General features: G+C 38.8%; 2 protein-coding genes across 3 annotated transcripts; both read right to left on the reverse strand.

Moving 5' to 3' along the window:
* Positions 1 to 704: 704 nt before the first annotated feature.
* LOC137721302 (Tetratricopeptide repeat (TPR)-like superfamily protein) lies at positions 705 to 5,288 on the reverse strand. Of its 2 annotated transcripts, XM_088699321.1 has the most exons (4): positions 2,306 to 5,231; positions 1,675 to 2,098; positions 1,256 to 1,312; positions 705 to 1,137 (listed from the first exon to the last, which is right to left on the reverse strand). In XM_088699321.1, the coding sequence occupies exon 1, from the start codon at positions 5,127 to 5,129 to the stop codon at positions 2,604 to 2,606; it is 2,526 nt and encodes an 841-aa protein (XP_088555447.1). In that variant the 5' UTR covers positions 5,130 to 5,231; the 3' UTR covers positions 705 to 1,137; positions 1,256 to 1,312; positions 1,675 to 2,098; positions 2,306 to 2,603. The 2 variants fall into 2 exon arrangements, with proteins under 2 accessions (XP_088555447.1, XP_068316508.1); XM_068460407.2 differs by lacking the exon at positions 1,256 to 1,312 and having other exon boundaries at positions 2,306 to 5,288.
* Positions 5,289 to 5,755: 467 nt separating this feature from the next.
* On the reverse strand, positions 5,756 to 17,694 carry LOC148699279 (uncharacterized). The gene is made up of 2 exons (XM_088695049.1): positions 14,292 to 17,694; positions 5,756 to 5,886 (listed from the first exon to the last, which is right to left on the reverse strand). Exons 1-2 carry the CDS (start codon positions 17,692 to 17,694, stop codon positions 5,756 to 5,758), a joined length of 3,534 nt encoding a protein of 1,177 aa, XP_088551175.1.
* Positions 17,695 to 21,310: the final 3,616 nt, after the last annotated feature.

Below are 21,310 nucleotides of genomic sequence, written 5' to 3' on the forward strand. Positions count from 1 at the left end.
TGAGCTCAACAGATGCAATTGCCCTCTTGTGAAGACTGAAAACTACTCCAGCTAAGTGAAATATAAGGTTGTACAAAGGTACAAACTGCTCCTTAGAATAGATTTAGGAATTGAGTGTATTGTGGTTAACTTTGTATGAACCTTATTCTTCACTAGTGAATTGAATTCTTTGGATTCTCCGGTTTTTTTAAAACCCATTTAGGGGTATTTCCTCTGAAAACTTGATGTGTACACTTCCCTTTAACTTGCTTGCACATCTAGCTTTTTAACATCACAAGCTGCATTTGTTGTTTGCTTAATGAATTGATTGATGAATGTGTTTTAGCTTGTGATTTTATGTTGTGACATATGTCTGTGTAGACCTTGACTACTCAGACGTATTAGTCTATCAAATTTAATTCTTGGAACTATGATTTTCATATCTGACAAACTCGTATCTTGTTGACTACTTCATCTGACTAGTTTACTGTGCAACGTTTAACTTTTTTTTTTGCATAATATTCCGCCTAGTACCAATTTCAGATTGGGCCAATAGCCCGTCTTTCTGGATATCTGACATGATATCAGAGCAGGTTCGATTGTCTTGTGGGTCCATGCCATGCCCGAGTTACTGATTTTAATGTCACACCACGCTTCTGCGCTTAACGTCTGATGTGGGATTGGTTGCAAGTGTTGCCCACTGTGTGATGGTCCCAGGTGAGGGGTGTGTTGAATGTAAGTCCCCATCGGGAAATTGAGAAAATAAAATACAATATATGTGTATGATTCTACTCCTACAACACCGGGATTTTTGTGATAAAAACCCAACCCATAGCAATAGGTAATTAAGTTAGAAGAATATCTGTGTGGTTAGGAGTGAGCCCATCTCTCTGAATATATGACCGAAAGTAGATGTCATCTTGACCATCAGCACGAACTATTTGTGCAGTAATATCTCACTCACTCAAGTTTGAACCTCATCTCCCAGATAAGCAAAATTCTTCAGATCAAGTTCCCTGCAATACTGTGCTTGACCAGCTTATTAAACGGGACTTGTGATCCAGCGTTTGCCTGCAAGCGGGTTGCTTCTTCCTTAATCCTGGTAGAAAACGAACCCGAATGCGCTGAGGCTTCAGATAGGCGTGGTTGTGAAAATACCTGCGGTGTGAGAAAAAAGGAGAAAAATTTATGTTGGCATACCCATTCATTCATTACCAAAACCAACAGGAAATCCAATTGAACAATGTTAAAAACTTTGCGAATCAATGAAGCATACTATTGAACGAATCTCCTCCATACAAAAGACGGTAAGAGAGACGAGAAAAATCCTTCACTGTTGGTAATAGCACATGAATTAGTTAGTTAATCTATGAACAATTACGAGAAAGAGTATTAGAACGTGAAAAAATGTCACCACACAGCTTAACTATAAACCAACAAATTCTAACATAAACAATGCAAAACCATATGCCAATTCTAGCTGCGCCAGATATGAACCGTCCACACATACGAGCAGCTGTTGGAGCAGCACATTGCATCTGACAATGTAAAGTCTCAAGTACCAGCAATTACACATCCTAAAAGGCAAAGGACGTTCAAGATTCCTCTGAAATAGAATATTTAAAGGACGAACTCTCTTCAAATTAAAATTTATCACAGATGAAGGGATTATGGGTTTTAATTTCATCCACAAACCTGGCGAGCACGAATGAAAGGTAAGAGAGAACATGAAGGAAGGAACGTTCCAAATGCCTTAAACAAAGGCAGAACAAGTGTTACTCGCAAACAACTGCAACCATCTTGGACAGCAAAGCAGGCCCTTCCTCAGAATCACTTGAAACATTCATGCTTTCACCAAGTTCTGCATTCCCCTTTAGACATACGGCCCTGGGAGTCAAATGTTTATGGACACCCAAGAGAATTCAAAATATAAGAAGCTGAAGCATCTGAGGGATCTCTTGGGATGGGTTTTAGAAGCCACCTTCATTTTGAATTTTGCTTACTGTAATTAAAAAAGGGTTTTACTTCCTGCTGCAGGGAATTAGTAGCTTCCATGGCCACTCTAACATTTTCTGCAATTCTTGAAGCAAAATCATTCACCTTAGTGGACGATGTTTTCCTGAGGAGAATAAAGTTGCAATCAGATGCTTTGAAGTTTTGGAAAGTAATGTATCGGAAATCACAACAGGAGAAATTGACATCACAAAAATATGTAAACCAAGAGTGAAGTCAATGAGTCTGAAAATAAAAGTATTCATATAGATATAACGTCATTTGTATACACAATCCAGGAAGCATCACTTGTCAATGGAATATCAGCAATAACCTTGTTGCAGTAATTTCCAGCCAGTCTGTTATGCAAGATATGGGAGACACATCTGTAAAGCAAGATGCAATCTCTGCAAAAATTGACCAAGGACAGCTCCGTTTCATCAAAATGGCATCACAAGGAAATTTCTTCTTTTCACATTCTGATAAACTAGCCAATCAGAAGGAGCCCAAGATTTGCTCTCATCAAGCTCAAGCTTCACTTCAAAAAGATGCACAGTGCAAATTTTCATTTCCTGGTTTATCAAGAGCTCATAACGTCCCTTTCACTGAGCATTACCACACCATGTTTCATCTCAGTCATTCATCACAAGTGTCGTAATATCAGGCACATAACCAACACCTTTAATCTGCAGAATCAAATTGTCTAGAATTGAAAAAATTAGATCTGCCTCACGATGTGTTCTATCTCTTGCAGCAAATGTATGAACATCATTATTCACTTCAACCCAACTACAGCCGGTTTCTTTCACCACCCCATCATTGTCCATTTTTTCCCTCACCACCTTGACATCAGCCCACATACCTCTGGATGCATAAATATTTGAAAGTAAGATATATGATCCACTATCCACTGGATCATTCCAAATTGCCATCTCTGCTGCATATGTTCCCAATTCAACATTACCGGCAGCAGTGCACGCGCTGAGCAAGCTCCTCCATACAATTGCTGCTGGTTTTACCGGCATTTTCTCAATGAATTCCTTAGCTTCAAATAATTTACCAGCACGACCGAGGAGAGTCACTATGCAAGCATAATGTTCAGTCCCTGGATCAATCCCAAACTGAGGCATTGATTCAAAGTGGCGAAGTCCATCTTCCACAAGGCCTGCATGGCTACAAGCTGATAACACACCCACAAATGTGATATAGTTGGGTTTTATTCCCTCCTTCATCATTCTTGCAAACATCAGAAGGGCTTCTTCTGCTTCTCCATGTTGAGCATATGTTGATATTATGGAATTCCAACAGGCAACGTCACTCCAAACTTTTGAATTAAAAATTTTGCAAGCCTCTTCAATGCTTCCACACTTGGAATACATATCCACAAGGGCATTTGTGACGAACGGATCACTGTCAAGACCCATCTTAATGAGCTGGTTATGGAACTGTTGGCCATGCTGCATACTTGCCAGGTTACTGGCTGCTGAGATTAGGGCTGCAAAAGTAAATTCATTAGGATTTTGTCTCGATAATTGTAATTCTGTGTACAGTCTAAGAGCCTCTTCACTTTCCATCTGTTGCGCGTATCCGCAAAACATTGCATTCCACACTACAATGTCTTTCTCATACATCTCATCGAATACAAGTCTGGCATCTTTAATACCTGAGCACTTCGAATAAACATCTATCAGACCACTGCCAGAAAATACATCCAAACAGTACCCATATTTGGTGATCAAACCATGGATTTGCTTGCTCAACTGCAACGTGAATAAAGCAGCTGAGATACCAAGAAGGCTGACGAACGTCAAGAGACTCGGCTGGAACGATCTAAGTCTCAGCTCATTGAAAAGATGCAGCGCTTCAGACAGCTTATCCTGTCTTGAGTATCCTTCGATCATCGTATTGTAAGACACCACATTATGATCAGTCATTGAATCAAATACTTTTCTTGCATCAGTAAGGGAATCACATTTTGCATACATATCAATCAAACTATTCTTCACATAAGCTTCATAAACAAGATTGACTCTAATAGCATACGCATGGACTTCTCTCCCCTGATTAAGAGCGTCAAGTGAACCACACGAAGTAAGAATGCTACTGCATGCAAATCCATCCGGCTTCCAACCCAATCTGGCCATTTCAGAAAATAACTTAACAGCCTCCCGCTCAAATGAATTCTGCATGTACCCGGCTATCATCGTGGTCCACGAAATGAGGTCCTTGACTACAATCATATCGAATAACTTCTTTGCTGCCTCCACTTCACCGCACTTGGTATAGAAATCTACAAGCACATTAACCACTGAAACGTCCATTACGGCTCCCCTTCTAAGCACATAAGCATGGATTTGCCTGCCGCCTCCAATGAATTTGAGCGCAGAACATGCAGTCAGAACACTAGACAGAACATATTTGTCAGGAAGAACATCGGTGTCTCTCATTTGGTTAAACAATTTCAAAGACACTTCACTTTTTCCACATTTTGCATACCCTGCTATCATTATGGTCCAAGTAACTGCACTTTTCACTTTCAAACCCTCAAAAATCAGGTCAGCTTCATCTATATCGCCATTTTTGACGTAAAAATCGACTAAAGAAGTAGCCACATAAACATCCTGATAAAAACCAGTCTTGACAACAAAACCATGCACTTGGGCACCTTGATCAACCCCTCCCAACTGCGCACAAGCGCGGATAACACTGGCCAACGTATACTCATTCGGGTGCCCATCGGGATTCCTGCAGAAGTCCGAAAACATAAGCAATGCATGTTCATAATTACCATGCTTGGTATACATAGAAACCATGGAAGACCAAGTAACCGAGTTCCTTTCAGGCATTTTATCAAACAGTTTCCGCGCGTAAATAAAAGAGCCAGATTTGGCATAGGAGTGCAAGAGAAGATTAGCAAGAAAAACATCGTCTCGAAAGCCGGAGAGGAGAATCTGGGCATGAATGGCGTTGTAGTAGAAAATGGGTTTGTCGGAGTGGTCGCGTGGTTGTAAGAGGTCGAGTAAAGCGCGCCTTTTGGTTCGAATTGGAAAGGTAGGAGGGGGAGGAGGTACTGGTAATGCTGCTAACGTGGATGCGTTGAGGGTTTTGTGAGAATTTCGTCGCCTAATTAGGGAGTGGTGAAGTGCAAAGTTTCTCATAGTAATACACCAACAACAAAGTATACGAATTTACCAAGTATACGAATTTACCAAAAGGAGGAGATAGAGGATAATGTCAACTCGTTCAAATGCTGTGACTCTAGTGCGCTAGTGTTGTAAACTTGTTTAGTAACACTCTACAAACAACTGTTCTGTAATACGAAAACCACAAATCTAGTTGTGAATTTATTATGGTTCCAAAATATATTTGCTAATTTACTAGTATTCCTCTTCATTTGTAAGTGATCACTATTAGGTTCGATTCTTCCAGTGTAGTAAGCCCCCTGGACAATAGGCAACTCAATCCCCTAAAATGAAAAGTAACTCCATATAATGAACACTACTTGCCCAAGTGAATAGCTCAGACAATTTATATTAAAATATTAGTATTTTATTTTATTTTATAAAATAATAAAGATAACTTTATTTTTAATTTCAGATAAGAATAAAGGTAGTGTAAAGTGGAAAAACATGATTAGGTATTTAAAGAGGAAAAAAAAAACTATAGTTTTTTCATATTTTAAATTAGTTTTTTTATAAATTATAATTTTAATGGTTAAATTGTGACTAACATCATGATGTCGTCAACCTTGCGTTACATGTACGCTGGGCCAGACGATTATTGCCTAACTTCTCCATCGGGCTCGCCTTGACCAAATTGCCCAAGTGGGTTGGAGTGTTTTGGGGAGGAAGAAGTGGATTGAGTTGCCTATTCCCAAGGCAAGAAGCAACGATGGAGTTGCTCTTAGTGTAGATACTATCGTTTCAAACATAAAAAACAAAAACAAAAAAAACATTACTAATATAAATTTTAACAATGTGAAAATTGCGGTGGAGATGGTATTTTCAATAGCGGTTGTTGAGGGGGTGATAATAAGTGTGGGAGCTAAAAATGATTCCTCACTAAATAAGCCACTAGCACACCAAACATGAGGAGTGGAGCTACAATGAAGCAACGTAATACCCACTACATGGAACATGGAGAAATAAATGAGAGTGGAACTTGGGGACCAAGACTTGAATGCTTATAAAGGGGCAATAATCCCATCAGCATGGGAAAAAAGATGGAGAAAAAAGAGGTATAAGATCATTCTATATTTTATAAACATTTTGAACAAATACTGACTTGAGCGTTGAAATGTTTTCTTGCAGATTTCCCCGCTCTCATTGTCGACAAGTGAAGATGATGTCCAAGGCTTCTCAATGTGTTCAAGATTACTTGTTGGTGGAGAATTGAAGTACTAGAAATTTTCGGCTCCTACAGTTGGCGTCGTCTATGGGAATTCGTACAAAAAGCCATATCGAGAAGTCATGGTTTCCACCTAAGCCACAATGGGGGCACGGGCCAAAAACTTAAATAGTGAAGTTTTTCTATTCTTCTATCTTTCCACAATCATGTGATTTATAGTGCGAACTAACGTTTTTGTCAAAGCATCAGGTTATGCCGCACTACAAGTTGAATATGGATTTCTACAGTACCTTCGTGGTTTAAAATGGTTTACGTAGATATTTCAATTTGTTCTAAGTATTTCTATTGAAAGGGTTGCACTACCCATGTCCAAACTAATGAATTTTTTACTGATTAACCAATTGAATTGAGAATTGGGGGGCAGGACTTAACCCTAAACATGAAGATTTGTATTCTCTCTTTTTATGATTTCACCAATTTTAAGCTTTGTTATCATAGCTTACAGTAATGGCTTGGAAAATATATAAAAAATAGCACTTTGGTAGAAGAAATGAATTAACGAAGTAGCCACACGCGCGATCGTCAATACTGTAGTTTCCGCAAGCTTGCATATTTTATACGTACCAAGATACTTGAGTTCTTAATTCTAATTAATCAGTTTAGTTCAAATATTTTCTTTTCACTCAATGATTTTGTGATACTTAGTGATCGGCACGCAATGGTTTTGTTAAGGGGCATCTCTAATTGTATAATCTTGGTCTTAGTATTATTGTGATGTATTGACCGCAAAGTGTGTTGATATTTGAAGAACATAGGCATGAAGAGAAAAGAGAAGCCCAAAGTGAGAGGAATAAAGTAACAAAATTCCCTTGAAAAGGAGGCGCCGGAATGACAAATTTGTACTTGGATGGATATACAAAGATCAGACACTCAAGGATGATGCTCGATAAGCAACTTGTCCTTGAGGAATTGCATGAAGAAACCAATTGAGGAATTGCATGAAGAAACCATTCTATTGGGGCAACAAATACTCAAAAGATGGAGAAAAGAGAGGTATAAGATTGTTCTATATGTTATAAGCATTCTGAACAAATATTAACTTGAGCGTTGGAGTGTTTTCTTGCAGGTCCCCCCGCTCTCATTGTCGACAAGCAAAGATGGTGTCCAAGGCTTCTCAATGTGTTCAAGATTACTTGTTAGTGGAGAATTGGATTACCGAAAATTTTCCGCTCCAACAATAATGTAATTGGGTTGGTGGCGATAGTGGGAATAATAGTGGTGTTGGGGTATGGGTGGTGGCAAGTTAGGAAGAGCAATTAATGGTGGTGGGAGTGATGGTGGTAATAAAAATAGTGATAGAGAGGCGGTGACAGAAATTGTTTAGGTGGTAGTGGCCCAAGGGGGGGGGGGCATATTTTGGATTCAACCGACCAAACCATCCAACCCAACCCGCTTTTAGGTGGTTTGGATCGTTTTTACCCAAGTTTCTTAGCAATCCATGTCATAACCGCCCACCCATGAAATGGAGTCATAATGTGGGTTTATCAAATACCAACCGGTCAAGAACCGACCCATGCGCATATGGTAAAAATTTAATCTTTTTTTTTTAATAAACGCTATCATCTATATTATGGGGTGAGAGAGTAAGTTAAGTCTCACAATAGGTTAACAACAATGTGGTTCAATTTCTCTTTTGGCTATAATCGAACCTGATGCGAAAATTAACTTAACACACAAATTAACCCTCTTTTGACAATTGTAGCATATAAATAAGTAGGGATCGTTCTTACACCGGGGATTAGGAGGGCTTGCTAAACACTCTAAACTGACTCAAATAAATAAACTTAATCTTTAAAACACTTAAACTCACTTAAAAAGACTCAAACACGTTCACAAAACTCAAAATAGGCTAAAAACACTCAAAACTGCCTTAAAAACACAATCTGGGCAGTTTTGAGCCTAATCACAATTTTGGACGAAAATTGGTTCTAACTTGACTCAAAACTCTTAAAAACACAATCTAAAACATATTTGGACCAATTAGACACTCTAAGACAATTGGGGATTTAGTTTTTGACGAAAATCAAACAAACAAAACAAATATGTAAACTAGGCAGATTTAGGCGAATTTGATAAAATTAAGTGGATGGTGAGATGGCTAGGAGGTTTTTCTCCACACATGGCATACTTGCATACAAAATAATCTCCAGTTGCTTATTCGATGAATTTATGAACCTCAACACCCCAAGTTAATTAGGTACGCTTAAATTAACTCTCAGATTTCCCTTAGGTCATTAAATTGAATGGAATTAGCGCATTGCAATCAAATTATTCCTTAAAAGTTTTCTATACGAAAGCGCATAATAGAAAGACAATCAAAGATCATTAGGTTCTATGGAAATCATAGGTGTTGACGAGGCATTCGTAACTATGAAAGCGCATGATACTTATGCCAAGAATTTACTTAACATAATTGCGACCAACAATCTTAACTACTCATGGATATGAGTTCCCAACGATTAGGTGAAGTTCCCTCATATCGTAGCATCATGTTTATGCATGCAAATCAAGCGTGCACTCTCAATTCATATACATAAACTAGTTTTAATTAAAATAGATAAGTAAATTGAATTCATCATTCATGAAATCACAACTGAAAGTAATCAAATCATCATGCAAATATAACCATGGTTTCGAATTTCCCCCCTAGCCAAAGGGGGGATTAGTTCCTCATGCTTGCACAACAAAAAGTATTGAATTTAAACATTGAAATCATAAGAAAGAATACACCTAAATGCTCAGCAATTCCAAGATGGATTCGATGCACAGATTGGCTCCTCTTCCTCCTCCTTGCTGCGGCACAAAGTTTGGGTGATGGAATTGGTGGTTTTGGATGGTGTTTCCTTGTTTAGAGGGATGGAGGATGGTTGATTATGGTGGGGAAGGTGCGGCAGAGGTGTATGGATGTGTTGGGAGATGTGTGGATGTGTAGAATGGAGAATGGAGGTGCGGCACAAGGGTTTCTGAATAGCATAAGGGGGTGGTACGAATTTGTGGCTGAAAATATGTTTATATAGTCCTAGGGTTTATTAGATTAGGGTTTACTTAACAGGTTTGGTGGATTAGGGCCCTAGAATTCGGCTAGGGTTAATCAAATCCACTTAGGAGAAGGTTTTGGCCCACATATTTTTATAAACTGATTTGTATACCCAAATCCACAAGGATTAGGCCTTGGAATTCAGAATCCCAAAGGGATTAGGCCTAGGAAGGTGCGGCTGATTTAGGGGAGAGGGTAGCTTGGCTTGCAAGGCAAGGTAAAGCCTTCTAGAAAGGTTTGGGCGCCACTTTTCTAGGGTTTCTAGAAAGAATAGGTTTTGTGGCAGATTTGGGCCTTCTAGACTAGGATGCTTCTAGAAATAGGTTCTAGAATGATCCATTTAAGTCCCCATGTAATTAGGAGTAAGACATGATAAGGTTTGGATAGGATAAGATGAGATAAGGTTTGGATAATGTTTTGGATAATTGGATAATGTTGGATAAGGTTGGATAATGTTTAGATAATGTTTTGGATAAGGTTTCCTCTTTTGAGCTCCTTCCTTATCCACTTTGTCCTTAGCTTAGTTCCTTCCTCTTCTTATCACATTTCCACCTTCTTGAAGTCCAAATTCGTCCATCCATGTTAGCCCACATGCAAGCTCACCACCTAGTGTCCAAAATAGCTCCAAAATGCACCAAAATGCACTTTCTTGATACTTTAACCCATAGGACCTACAAACACACGAAATTGAGTTGTAATACGACATTAACTAAGAAATAATAGCACAAATGCACAAGAATAAGCTAGTTAAGTCGCCTAAATATGCTCCTATCAAATTCCCCCACACTTATCTTTTGCTAGTCCTCGAGCAAAACAAATAAACAAAAGAAACAAAACACAACTCTAAACCTTCCAACGTTGCCTCAGGGATTTCCAATGAAACATAACATGTTAAAGATCACTACTCACATAGATTTACGCAATCCTTACCCTCGAGCATACTTAATCATAGTCACCATTCACTAGCTCGCATTTAATCAATTAAAACAACATTTTGAATGTAGTAACATGCCTTAGAGAATTCCCTCAATTCCTTACTAGATGTACTCTCAATTTTCACACAGATTTTCTAACTACACTCCCTACACTAGGTATATGTGAGAAGATTGATGTAAACATGTAGACGAACACTCACATATGTTATAACAAGGAAAGCACTTTCTGGAATTATTAACATGTATGTATATGATCTCATGAATGGAATGCTGCTACTTAGACGCGAGAACCAGGGATACCATATGCTCAAACCAATTTTAAACTCCACATATTGAAACACATAACAATCAAGATAGAAGTCAAAGGGTTGTAACGAGGCTAGGGTATTGGCGAACAACGAAAGGTAAAGGATAACAAACATTCTTAAAGCAATAGTGAGCAAAGTATTGAATTAGGCACTTAGAATTCCCTTTAGAATGCGGAAGTCAACTTTGATCACCCAAGGGGGAAGTCACACAAAACTTAGGGCCATATTCAAACTTTTTGGACCCTTTCTTCAACAATCAACACTTGTGAGTTCTATCTCACTTCTTTTCTTTATTTTCTTCTTTTTCACGATTTTTTTTTTCTTTCTTTTTCTTTCGTTCTTTTTTTTCTTTTTTTTTTTCTTTCTTTTTCTTGTGCCCCTTTTGAGACTTTGGCACACACACACTCACAAAATCCTTTCCCCCACACTTGTTTTCTGCAAGAATGTCACTCAAAAGGAATTCCTTCTAAGTTATGCTCCACTATACTTCAAGAACAAGGGTATGGAAAGTCCTATTCTAGGCTAGGTAAGGATGATGTGGTTAACAAGAAAATAGGCTAAATAAGGCTCAAAGGGGTTTAAACCTACAATACAAATGACAAGGGTGGATTCGGCTATTTGGCTATGGTGGTGACTACTACACAACTTCATCTTGTTATTTGTTATGCTAATCAATTTCATGCTTTGAATAAAACGGGTATGAGTTCTAGTATTTGGAACTATAGTGATGAAATGCATTCTAAGTAGCAACCAAGCAAAGAATAATGAGATCATGCAACGACTTTAGAAAACAAGAATGCACAGATTAGTAACTCTCCAAATAAACGTTTAGGCTCAAGTCTCTCAGGGATGTAGCATTTGTTTGAGTTCCTTCCTTCAAGCATGTTACAAAACTGATTTTATCCTTTATGATTACATGTGAATTCGTAAACTATAACTACAACCAAGCATAAACCAAAGAGCAATTCACACGTCCATCATTGTTTGTAACTTCTTTAACAGTCATGCATTAAAAACCAAATCCTCATCATTGTGTTGGAAGGTACCCTAAGACACAAACAAACACACAAAAACAACTCTTTTTGGCTTTTTCAAAACACTTTTTTCGATTTTTTTTTTTCAAATTTTCGGATTTTTACTTCAACACACACCAAAACAGCTAAAAACGCACTAACAACACTTAAAAACAGTGAGAAACAACATTAGAAGTGATAGGTGATAGAATCCCACGAATTTTTGCATAAAAACACATGTTTACCCCCCCACACTTAAATCAAACATTGTCCTCAATGTTTCACACAAAGACTCACATAAAAGCAAACAAATAATAAACAACTAAGCATGATAAAATAAATAGCAAGGAGAAGGGTTTAGAAACGCAAATCTGGGTTTGGAGTGGAAGTTCCATCTTCTCCTTGTTGAATGCATGGGTTGCCTCCCAAGGAGCGCTTGCTTTAACGTCTTCCAGCCGGACGAATACGCCATGCTAAGCTTCACTAGTAGTAACCACGGCATGGAGGGGTACATCATCCACCACATGCTCCTCGAAATTCTCATAGTAAGGCTTTAATCGATGGCCATTCACCGTGAACTCTTGTCCTGTTTTCAAGCTTTGAACTTGGACTGCACCATAAGGAAAAACATTAGTAATAACAAACGGGCCAACCCACTTAGAACGCAACTTACCAGGAAACAAGCGAAGGCGGGAATTAAAGAGTAGCACTTTCTGCCCAATGGAGAATGATTTGCCTCGAATCATCTTATCATGAAAAGCCTTTGTCTTTTCCTTGTAAATTCGAGCGTTGTCATACGCCTCGTTCCTAATCTCTTCTAATTCATTCAATTGGAGCTTCCTGTGAAGTCCAGCCGCATCAATGTCCATGTTGAATGTCTTGATGGCCCAATGCGCCTTGTGCTCCAATTCCACGGGAAGATGGCATGGTTTGCCATAAATGAGCCGAAATGGGGACATGCCCAGTGGGGTCTTGTAAGCCGTGCGATATGCCCACAACGCATCCTCCAATCGTGCACTCCAATCCTTCCTTGTAGGGCCCACGGTTTTTTCTAGAATCTGCTTAATCTCCCTATTGGAAACCTCGGCTTGCCCATTGGTCTGAGGATGATAAGGTGTTGAAACCTTATGCGTGACGTTGTACTTCTTGAGCAAAGCCTCAATGGTTCGATTGCAAAAGTGAGATCCTCCATCACTTATGATCACTCGTGGCATTCCAAACCTTGCAAATAGGTTAGTTCTAATGAAATCTGCAACCACTCGAGAATCATTAGTTCGGGTGGCTTTTGCTTCCACCCATTTCGACACATAATCCACAGCAAGTAAGATATACAAGAAACCATGTGAGGAAGGAAAAGGACCCATAAAATCAATACCCCAAACATCAAAAATTTCAACCGGGAGAATAACATTTTGCGGCATTTGATCCTTTGCACTAATGTTGCCCATTCTTTGGCAACGATCACAAGACATACAAAAGTTTCTAGCATCCTTAAATAAAGTTGGCCAATAGAATCCACATTCTAAAACCTTAAGGGCTGTGCGTTGTGTCCCAAAGTGTCCCCCACATGCATAAGTGTGACAAAATGTTAAAATAGAAGTGAATTCCATGTCATGCACACACTTACGTATAATCTGATCCGAGCAATATTTCCACAAGTATGGATCATCCCAAACATAAAACCTAGCGTCTTTTTTCAATTTATCACGTTGGTTTCTATTTAAAGTGTTAGGAACTTGTTTAGTCACCAAATAATTTACCAAATCCGCATACCAAGGCTCACTTACCTTAATGGATAACAATTGCTCGTCGGGGAAGGTCTCTACAATAGGGTACGGCTCCTCTTCATGTATCATGCGGCTTAGGTGGTCAGCCACCACATTTTCACTTCCCTTTTTGTCCTTGATTTCGATGTCAAACTCTTGAAGAAGTAGCATCCATCGAATTAGTCGTGGTTTGGCTTCCTTCTTCGTGAACAAGTACTTTAAAGCTGCATGATCAGTGAAAATAATAACCTTAGTACCAAGTAAATATGATCGAAATTTATCTAAAGCAAAGACAATGGCAAGAAGTTCTTTTTCAGTAGTTGAATAGTTCAATTGAGCGTCATTCAACGTCCGAGATGCGTAGTAGATAACATGCGGCTGCTTGTCCTTCCTTTGGCCTAAAACAGCCCCTAATGCATAGTCGGATGCATCACACATTAGCTCGAACGGAAGGCTCCAATCTGGTGGCACAATGATGGGTGCCGTGGTTAGCATGTCCTTGAGGAGTTGGAAAGCTGCCGTGCATTCCTTGGTGAAGTCGAAAGGTGCCTCTTTTTGTAGGAGGCGGCATAAAGGTTGGGAGATCTTCGAGAAGTCCTTGATGAACCTCCTATAAAAACCTGCATGGCCAAGGAACGAACGAACCTCTCTAACCGAAGTAGGAGAGGGTAAGTGACGCACAAGATCTATTTTTGATTTATCTACCTCAATACCTTTTTCAGAAATAATATGACCTAAAACTATGCCTTGTTTAACCATGAAATGACATTTCTCCCAATTTAACACAAGGTTAGTTTCAATGCATCGTTTTAAAATCAAACTAAGATTATTCAAACAACCATCAAATGAATCACCAAAAACGCTGAAATCATCCATAAAAACTTCAATAATTTTCTCAACATAATCGGAAAATATGCTTATCATGCATCTTTGAAATGTGGCAGGTGCATTACATAAACCAAATGGCATACGACGATAAGCAAATGTACCAAAAGGGCATGTGAAAGTGGTTTTTTCTTGATCTTCCGGAGCTATCACAATTTGATTATAACCTGAATATCCATCAAGAAAACAATAAAAAGCATAACCCGCTAACCTTTCAAGCATTTGATCAATGAATGGCAAGGGAAAATGATCTTTCCTTGTCGTGGCATTGAGCTTCCTATAGTCAATACAAACCCTCCAACCTGTTTGGATTCGCGTAGGAACAAGCTCATTTTCCGCATTTGTCACCACAGTTACTCCGGATTTCTTTGGAACACATTGCACCGGAGACACCCACCGACTGTCTGAAATTGGATAGATCACTCCACAATCCAAGAGCTTGATTATCTCCTTCTTCACAACTTCCATCATTGGAGGGTTGAGTCGGCGTTGAGCCTCTCGAGATGTTTTGGACCCCTCCTCCAAAAGTATACGATGCATGCACGTAGTCGGGCTTATTCCCTTGATGTCGGCCAAGGTCCACCCAATGGCGGTTTTGTACTCCTTTAACACCCTCACTAACTTACCTTCTTCTTGTGCCGTGAGTGAGGAGGATATGATGACGGGCAAGGTCTCTTGATCTCCCAAGAAAACATACTTCAAATGACTTGGCAATGGTTTAAGTTCAAGGGAAGGTGGCTGCACAACTGAAGGAATGGGCTTATCAGTCGAAATTGGAATTGAAATTGGGTCCGAGGACTTACCAGATTGTAGTGGCAATGACTCAAGGGCAGCCACTATCTCAACCATGTCATTACTAGGGGGCACGGCATGGTGCTCACCATGCATGCCGTGGGTATGCACTTGCCCTACTTCCTTGTCCTTGAGTTCCATTCCCTTTGTGATGACCAATTCAAGTGCATCTTCGTTCAATTGTTCAAAATGGTCCTGCGCCAACGAATCAATTACATCAATAGCAAAACATGAATGATCATCAAGAGGGTACTTAATAGATTCAGAAAGATTGAAATTAATCACTTCCCCATCAAATTCCATTGTCAAGGTCCCATTAAACACATCAATCTTTGTGCGGGCGGTTTTCATAAAGGGCCGGCCAAGAAGAATTGGCAAGGACGGGGCATGGTTTGATTCCTCCATTTCCAATACATAGAAGTCCGCCGGAAAGATTAGATGATTAACCTGCACTAACACATCTTCCAAAACACCCTTTGGATAGGCATTAGATCTATCGGCCAATTGAATAATCACACCATCATTTTTTAACTCACCTAGGTTCATAGATGCATAAATTGAGTAAGGCATAACATTAATAGATGCACCTAAGTCTAGCATGGCATGTTCAAACCGATTATTGCCAATAACACAAGGAATTGTAAAACTACCCGGATCTTTGCATTTAGGGGGCAATTTACGTTGTAAGATGGCTGAGACATTTTCACTTACCTTTACAACCTCTTTGTTAGAAATTCTCTTCCTAGTGGTGCAAAGTTCTTTTAAAAACTTAGCATACCTTGGAACTTGCTTAATTGCATCCAAAAGTGGTATATTGACTTGTACTTTTCTAAATGTCTCTAAAATGTCCTTTTCAACTTCCTCCTTCTTTGTTTGCATGAATCTGCGAGGAAAGGGTACATTTGGAGGAATAGCATTAGAAATAATCGAACTTGGAACATTCTTACCCTTGGAAGCCGAATGGTGTAGGTTAGGTGGCTGCGGCAAGGTACTTTCTACCCTTGCCGTGGCTTGTTCTTGCTCCCCCTCCTCCAATTGCAACTTTTCATCCTCCATTGGGGCTGAGTTAGAGGGTTGTGCAGCCGTTCCAACTTGTTTTCCACTTCGCAACATGATTGCTTTGGCAGATTCAAATCCTCCTTTTGGGTTGACAACGGTTGAACTAGGCAACTTACCTTGCTCTCTAAATTGGCCCATGAACTCCGCAATCTGCCCTACTTGCTTTTCTAATTCATCAACCTTTTTGTCCCTAGTTTGCATTCCCTGCGCCATAGAAGTTAGTAATTGAAAAATTTGATCATTATCTATGGACGAACCTGATTTCGGTTGTGTAGGTTGTGCTTGGGGTGGTGTGGGTGCATACGGCCTTTGGTAGAACCCCGGAGGTTGCTGCCTAAATGTGCTTTGTTGTTGGGGTTGTTGTGGCTCCCTCCATTTAAAATTTGGATGATCTCTCCAACCGGGATTGTATGTGTTAGAGAAAGGATCATTCCTTGGTTGGTTTTGGTTCCCATAACCCACGGCATTGGCAGATTCCCACCCTCCGTTCTCAATCAATTGAGGGCACTTGTCCGTGAGATGTCCATTCATGGAGCACACGCCACAAACAGCCACACTTTGTACCTTCGGTAATTCAACCACCTGCGAAAGTAGAGAAGTAAGATTAGCCATTTGATTTTGAAGTTTGGAAATAGCACTTACCTCATTAACTTGTTGCTGCCGTGGCATGTCTCTTTGGCCAACTCCTTCGTATTGTTGAGCATTCAAAGCTCGGTTGGCAATGAGAGTCTTGGCGGCCATAGGTGTTTTGTCCACTAAAGCTCCACCCGCTGAGGCGTCTAGCATTTGACGTTCAATTGGTAGAAGCCCTTCGTAGAAATATTGAAGAAGAAGCTCCTCCTTCATTTGGTGCTGTGGACATGAAGCAACAAGGGTTTTAAAACGTTCATAATAAGTTGGAAATGATTCACCTTGATCTTGCTGAATGCCACTAATTCTTTTACGTAAAAGAATGACTCGAGAAGTTGGGAAAAACTTCTCTAAAAACGCCCTTTTCATACTCTCCCATGACGTGACAGTTCCGGGGGCTAGTTCATACAACCAATCTTTAGCCTTTTCCAAGAGAGAAAAGGGAAAAGCCTTCATTTTTAAAATGCTCCCATCAACATTCACCGGGGTCATACTTGAGCAAACAACCTCGAACTCCTTCAAGTGTTTATTAGGATCTTCCATGGACAACCCATGGAACTTAGGAATATGGTGCAATAAACTGGACTTGAGTTCGAACTCGTCAGTCTTGTCGGGGGCTGCCCTTGGATATTGAATGCATAGAGGCGTGGCATTAACCAATCCCGAAGCGGAAAGCTCCTTGATTGTTCGGTTGTCGGCTGCCATAACTTGTTCTTCCTCAACAACCCTTGCCGTGGCCTCCTCATCCACTTGTATTTCGTCCTCTTCAAGCTCAGGTGCAGGTTGAGATGGTTGAGGCTCTTGTTGATTCTTCTTTCTTCTCAAGGCTCGCTCAAAATCGTCGTCAAAGTCTAAGATATGCGCATGAACCGGTTGAGAACTCCGAGTCATAAACTAGTGCCTAAAACAAGGAAACAAATAGGTCAGAAACTAAAACAAATAACAAACTAATAACACACGAAAATAACTAAAAAGAAATAACAAGGGATTAGCAAAGTTGCTAATCCCCGGCAACGGCGCCAAAATTTGATGCGAAAATTAACTTAACACACAAATTAACCCTCTTTTGACAATTGTAGCATATAAATAAGTAGGGATCGTTCTTACACCGGGGATTAGGAGGGCTTGCTAAACACTCTAAACTGACTCAAATAAATAAACTTAATCTTTAAAACACTTAAACTCACTTAAAAAGACTCAAACACGTTCACAAAACTCAAAATAGGCTAAAAACACTCAAAACTGCCTTAAAAACACAATCTGGGCAGTTTTGAGCCTAATCACAATTTTGGACGAAAATTGGTTCTAACTTGACTCAAAACTCTTAAAAACACAATCTAAAACATATTTGGACCAATTAGACACTCTAAGACAATTGGGGATTTAGTTTTTGACGAAAATCAAACAAACAAAACAAATATGTAAACTAGGCAGATTTAGGCGAATTTGATAAAATTAAGTGGATGGTGAGATGGCTAGGAGGTTTTTCTCCACACATGGCATACTTGCATACAAAATAATCTCCAGTTGCTTATTCGATGAATTTATGAACCTCAACACCCCAAGTTAATTAGGTACGCTTAAATTAACTCTCAGATTTCCCTTAGGTCATTGAATTGAATGGAATTAGCGCATTGCAATCAAATTATTCCTTAAAAGTTTTCTATACGAAAGCGCATAATAGAAAGACAATCAAAGATCATTAGGTTCTATGGAAATCATAGGTGTTGACGAGGCATTCGTAACTATGAAAGCGCATGATACTTATGCCAAGAATTTACTTAACATAATTGCGACCAACAATCTTAACTACTCATGGATATGAGTTCCCAACGATTAGGTGAAGTTCCCTCATATCGTAGCATCATGTTTATGCATGCAAATCAAGCGTGCACTCTCAATTCATATACATAAACTAGTTTTAATTAAAATAGATAAGTAAATTGAATTCATCATTCATGAAATCACAACTGAAAGTAATCAAATCATCATGCAAATATAACCATGGTTTCGAATTTCCCCCCTAGCCAAAGGGGGGATTAGTTCCTCATGCTTGCACAACAAAAAGTATTGAATTTAAACATTGAAATCATAAGAAAGAATACACCTAAATGCTCAGCAATTCCAAGATGGATTCGATGCACAGATTGGCTCCTCTTCCTCCTCCTTGCTGCGGCACAAAGTTTGGGTGATGGAATTGGTGGTTTTGGATGGTGTTTCCTTGTTTAGAGGGATGGAGGATGGTTGATTATGGTGGGGAAGGTGCGGCAGAGGTGTATGGATGTGTTGGGAGATGTGTGGATGTGTAGAATGGAGAATGGAGGTGCGGCACAAGGGTTTCTGAATAGCATAAGGGGGTGGTACGAATTTGTGGCTGAAAATATGTTTATATAGTCCTAGGGTTTATTAGATTAGGGTTTACTTAACAGGTTTGGTGGATTAGGGCCCTAGAATTCGGCTAGGGTTAATCAAATCCACTTAGGAGAAGGTTTTGGCCCACATATTTTTATAAACTGATTTGTATACCCAAATCCACAAGGATTAGGCCTTGGAATTCAGAATCCCAAAGGGATTAGGCCTAGGAAGGTGCGGCTGATTTAGGGGAGAGGGTAGCTTGGCTTGCAAGGCAAGGTAAAGCCTTCTAGAAAGGTTTGGGCGCCACTTTTCTAGGGTTTCTAGAAAGAATAGGTTTTGTGGCAGATTTGGGCCTTCTAGACTAGGATGCTTCTAGAAATAGGTTCTAGAATGATCCATTTAAGTCCCCATGTAATTAGGAGTAAGACATGATAAGGTTTGGATAGGATAAGATGAGATAAGGTTTGGATAATGTTTTGGATAATTGGATAATGTTGGATAAGGTTGGATAATGTTTAGATAATGTTTTGGATAAGGTTTCCTCTTTTGAGCTCCTTCCTTATCCACTTTGTCCTTAGCTTAGTTCCTTCCTCTTCTTATCACATTTCCACCTTCTTGAAGTCCAAATTCGTCCATCCATGTTAGCCCACATGCAAGCTCACCACCTAGTGTCCAAAATAGCTCCAAAATGCACCAAAATGCACTTTCTTGATACTTTAACCCATAGGACCTACAAACACACGAAATTGAGTTGTAATACGACATTAACTAAGAAATAATAGCACAAATGCACAAGAATAAGCTAGTTAAGTCGCCTAAATATGCTCCTATCAGAACCTAAGACCTCTCACTTACAAGTGAAGAGAAATACCACTAAACCGTAGTACTAAGTGGCTGATAAAAATTATTACATGGTTTGTATTTCAAACCTATGAGCGCTATGGATTAAACTCATCCACATATGGTCAAAATATATAAAAATTCATAATAATTAATATATATGTGTGAAAAGTGTGAAAAAAATTTACAAGCACTCGTGATTGCATTTTGTACGTTTAGATGATAAGTACATCATTATATGGATTTTTAAACCCTTCAAACCCTCATGAATAGTGTTTTTCTTTTGAGTCCAAAATTAATAAATATTCATAATAATTAATTTACAAATGTGAAAATGTAAAAAAGAACATATAAACGCTCGTAGTGACAAACTCTAAAACTTTAGCGAAGTATTCAACTCCGATTATATTTAACCGTTGATTGTTGTTTACGTTTACTCTTCATTATTCTCACTGGATTTCGCTTTTTCATATTTTCTTTTTGAAAACACGATCTTGTAGCAAATGAAGAAAGATAAATGCATTGGATCATTAATATCATGTTCAGATTTTTACGGTTAGTGAAAATATTGCTCGGAGTTTATAAAGTCTCTATAAAATATATGACGACTACTCGTATTTTAGTTAATTGTAAATGTCAGAACATGATATCAACATTCGGAACCATTCATCTTTATGCATCCACAAAATAAATCATGTTTTCAAAAATGAAAATCTAAAAAAAAAGAAATCCTTTGAGAAGAATGAAGTGTAAACGTAAACGATAATCGATGGTCAAATATAAATTTAGAGTTTATGGATTATGATGTAGAATTTTGGAGTTGACCTCTTCATGATAGTTGTAGATCTTGTCATTATGAGCGTTTGTATATTTTTGTAACATTTTTCACACTTGTTTCTTACATCAATTATTATAATTTTTCATAATTTTACACTCAAACATAAAACATTATTCATAAGGGTTTGAATGGTTTCATAATCTAAACGACGATGTAACCATTGCTTAAGCGTATATGATGTAATCACGAGTGCATGTATATTCATTTCACATTTTATACACTTAACATTGATTCTTATGAATTTTTATTTATTTTGAATGCCCCAAAAATATTATTCACGAGGGTTTGGAGGGTTTAAAAATTCTAAACAATGATGTACCAATCGTCAAAGCGGAGAGGATGGGATCATGAGCATTTACATATTTTTCATAATTGTAAATTAATTATTATGAATTTTTTTAATGTGCTTTGGTATTTTGTAGGAAAAATCAAATTACATTAAAAATTTCATAATGAGGGGTCCAAGTTCACTAC

Source organism: Pyrus communis, chromosome 1, assembly GCF_041283825.1.
Source record: "Pyrus communis isolate YQ-2024b chromosome 1, ASM4128382v1, whole genome shotgun sequence".
NCBI lineage: Eukaryota > Viridiplantae > Streptophyta > Magnoliopsida > Rosales > Rosaceae > Pyrus > Pyrus communis.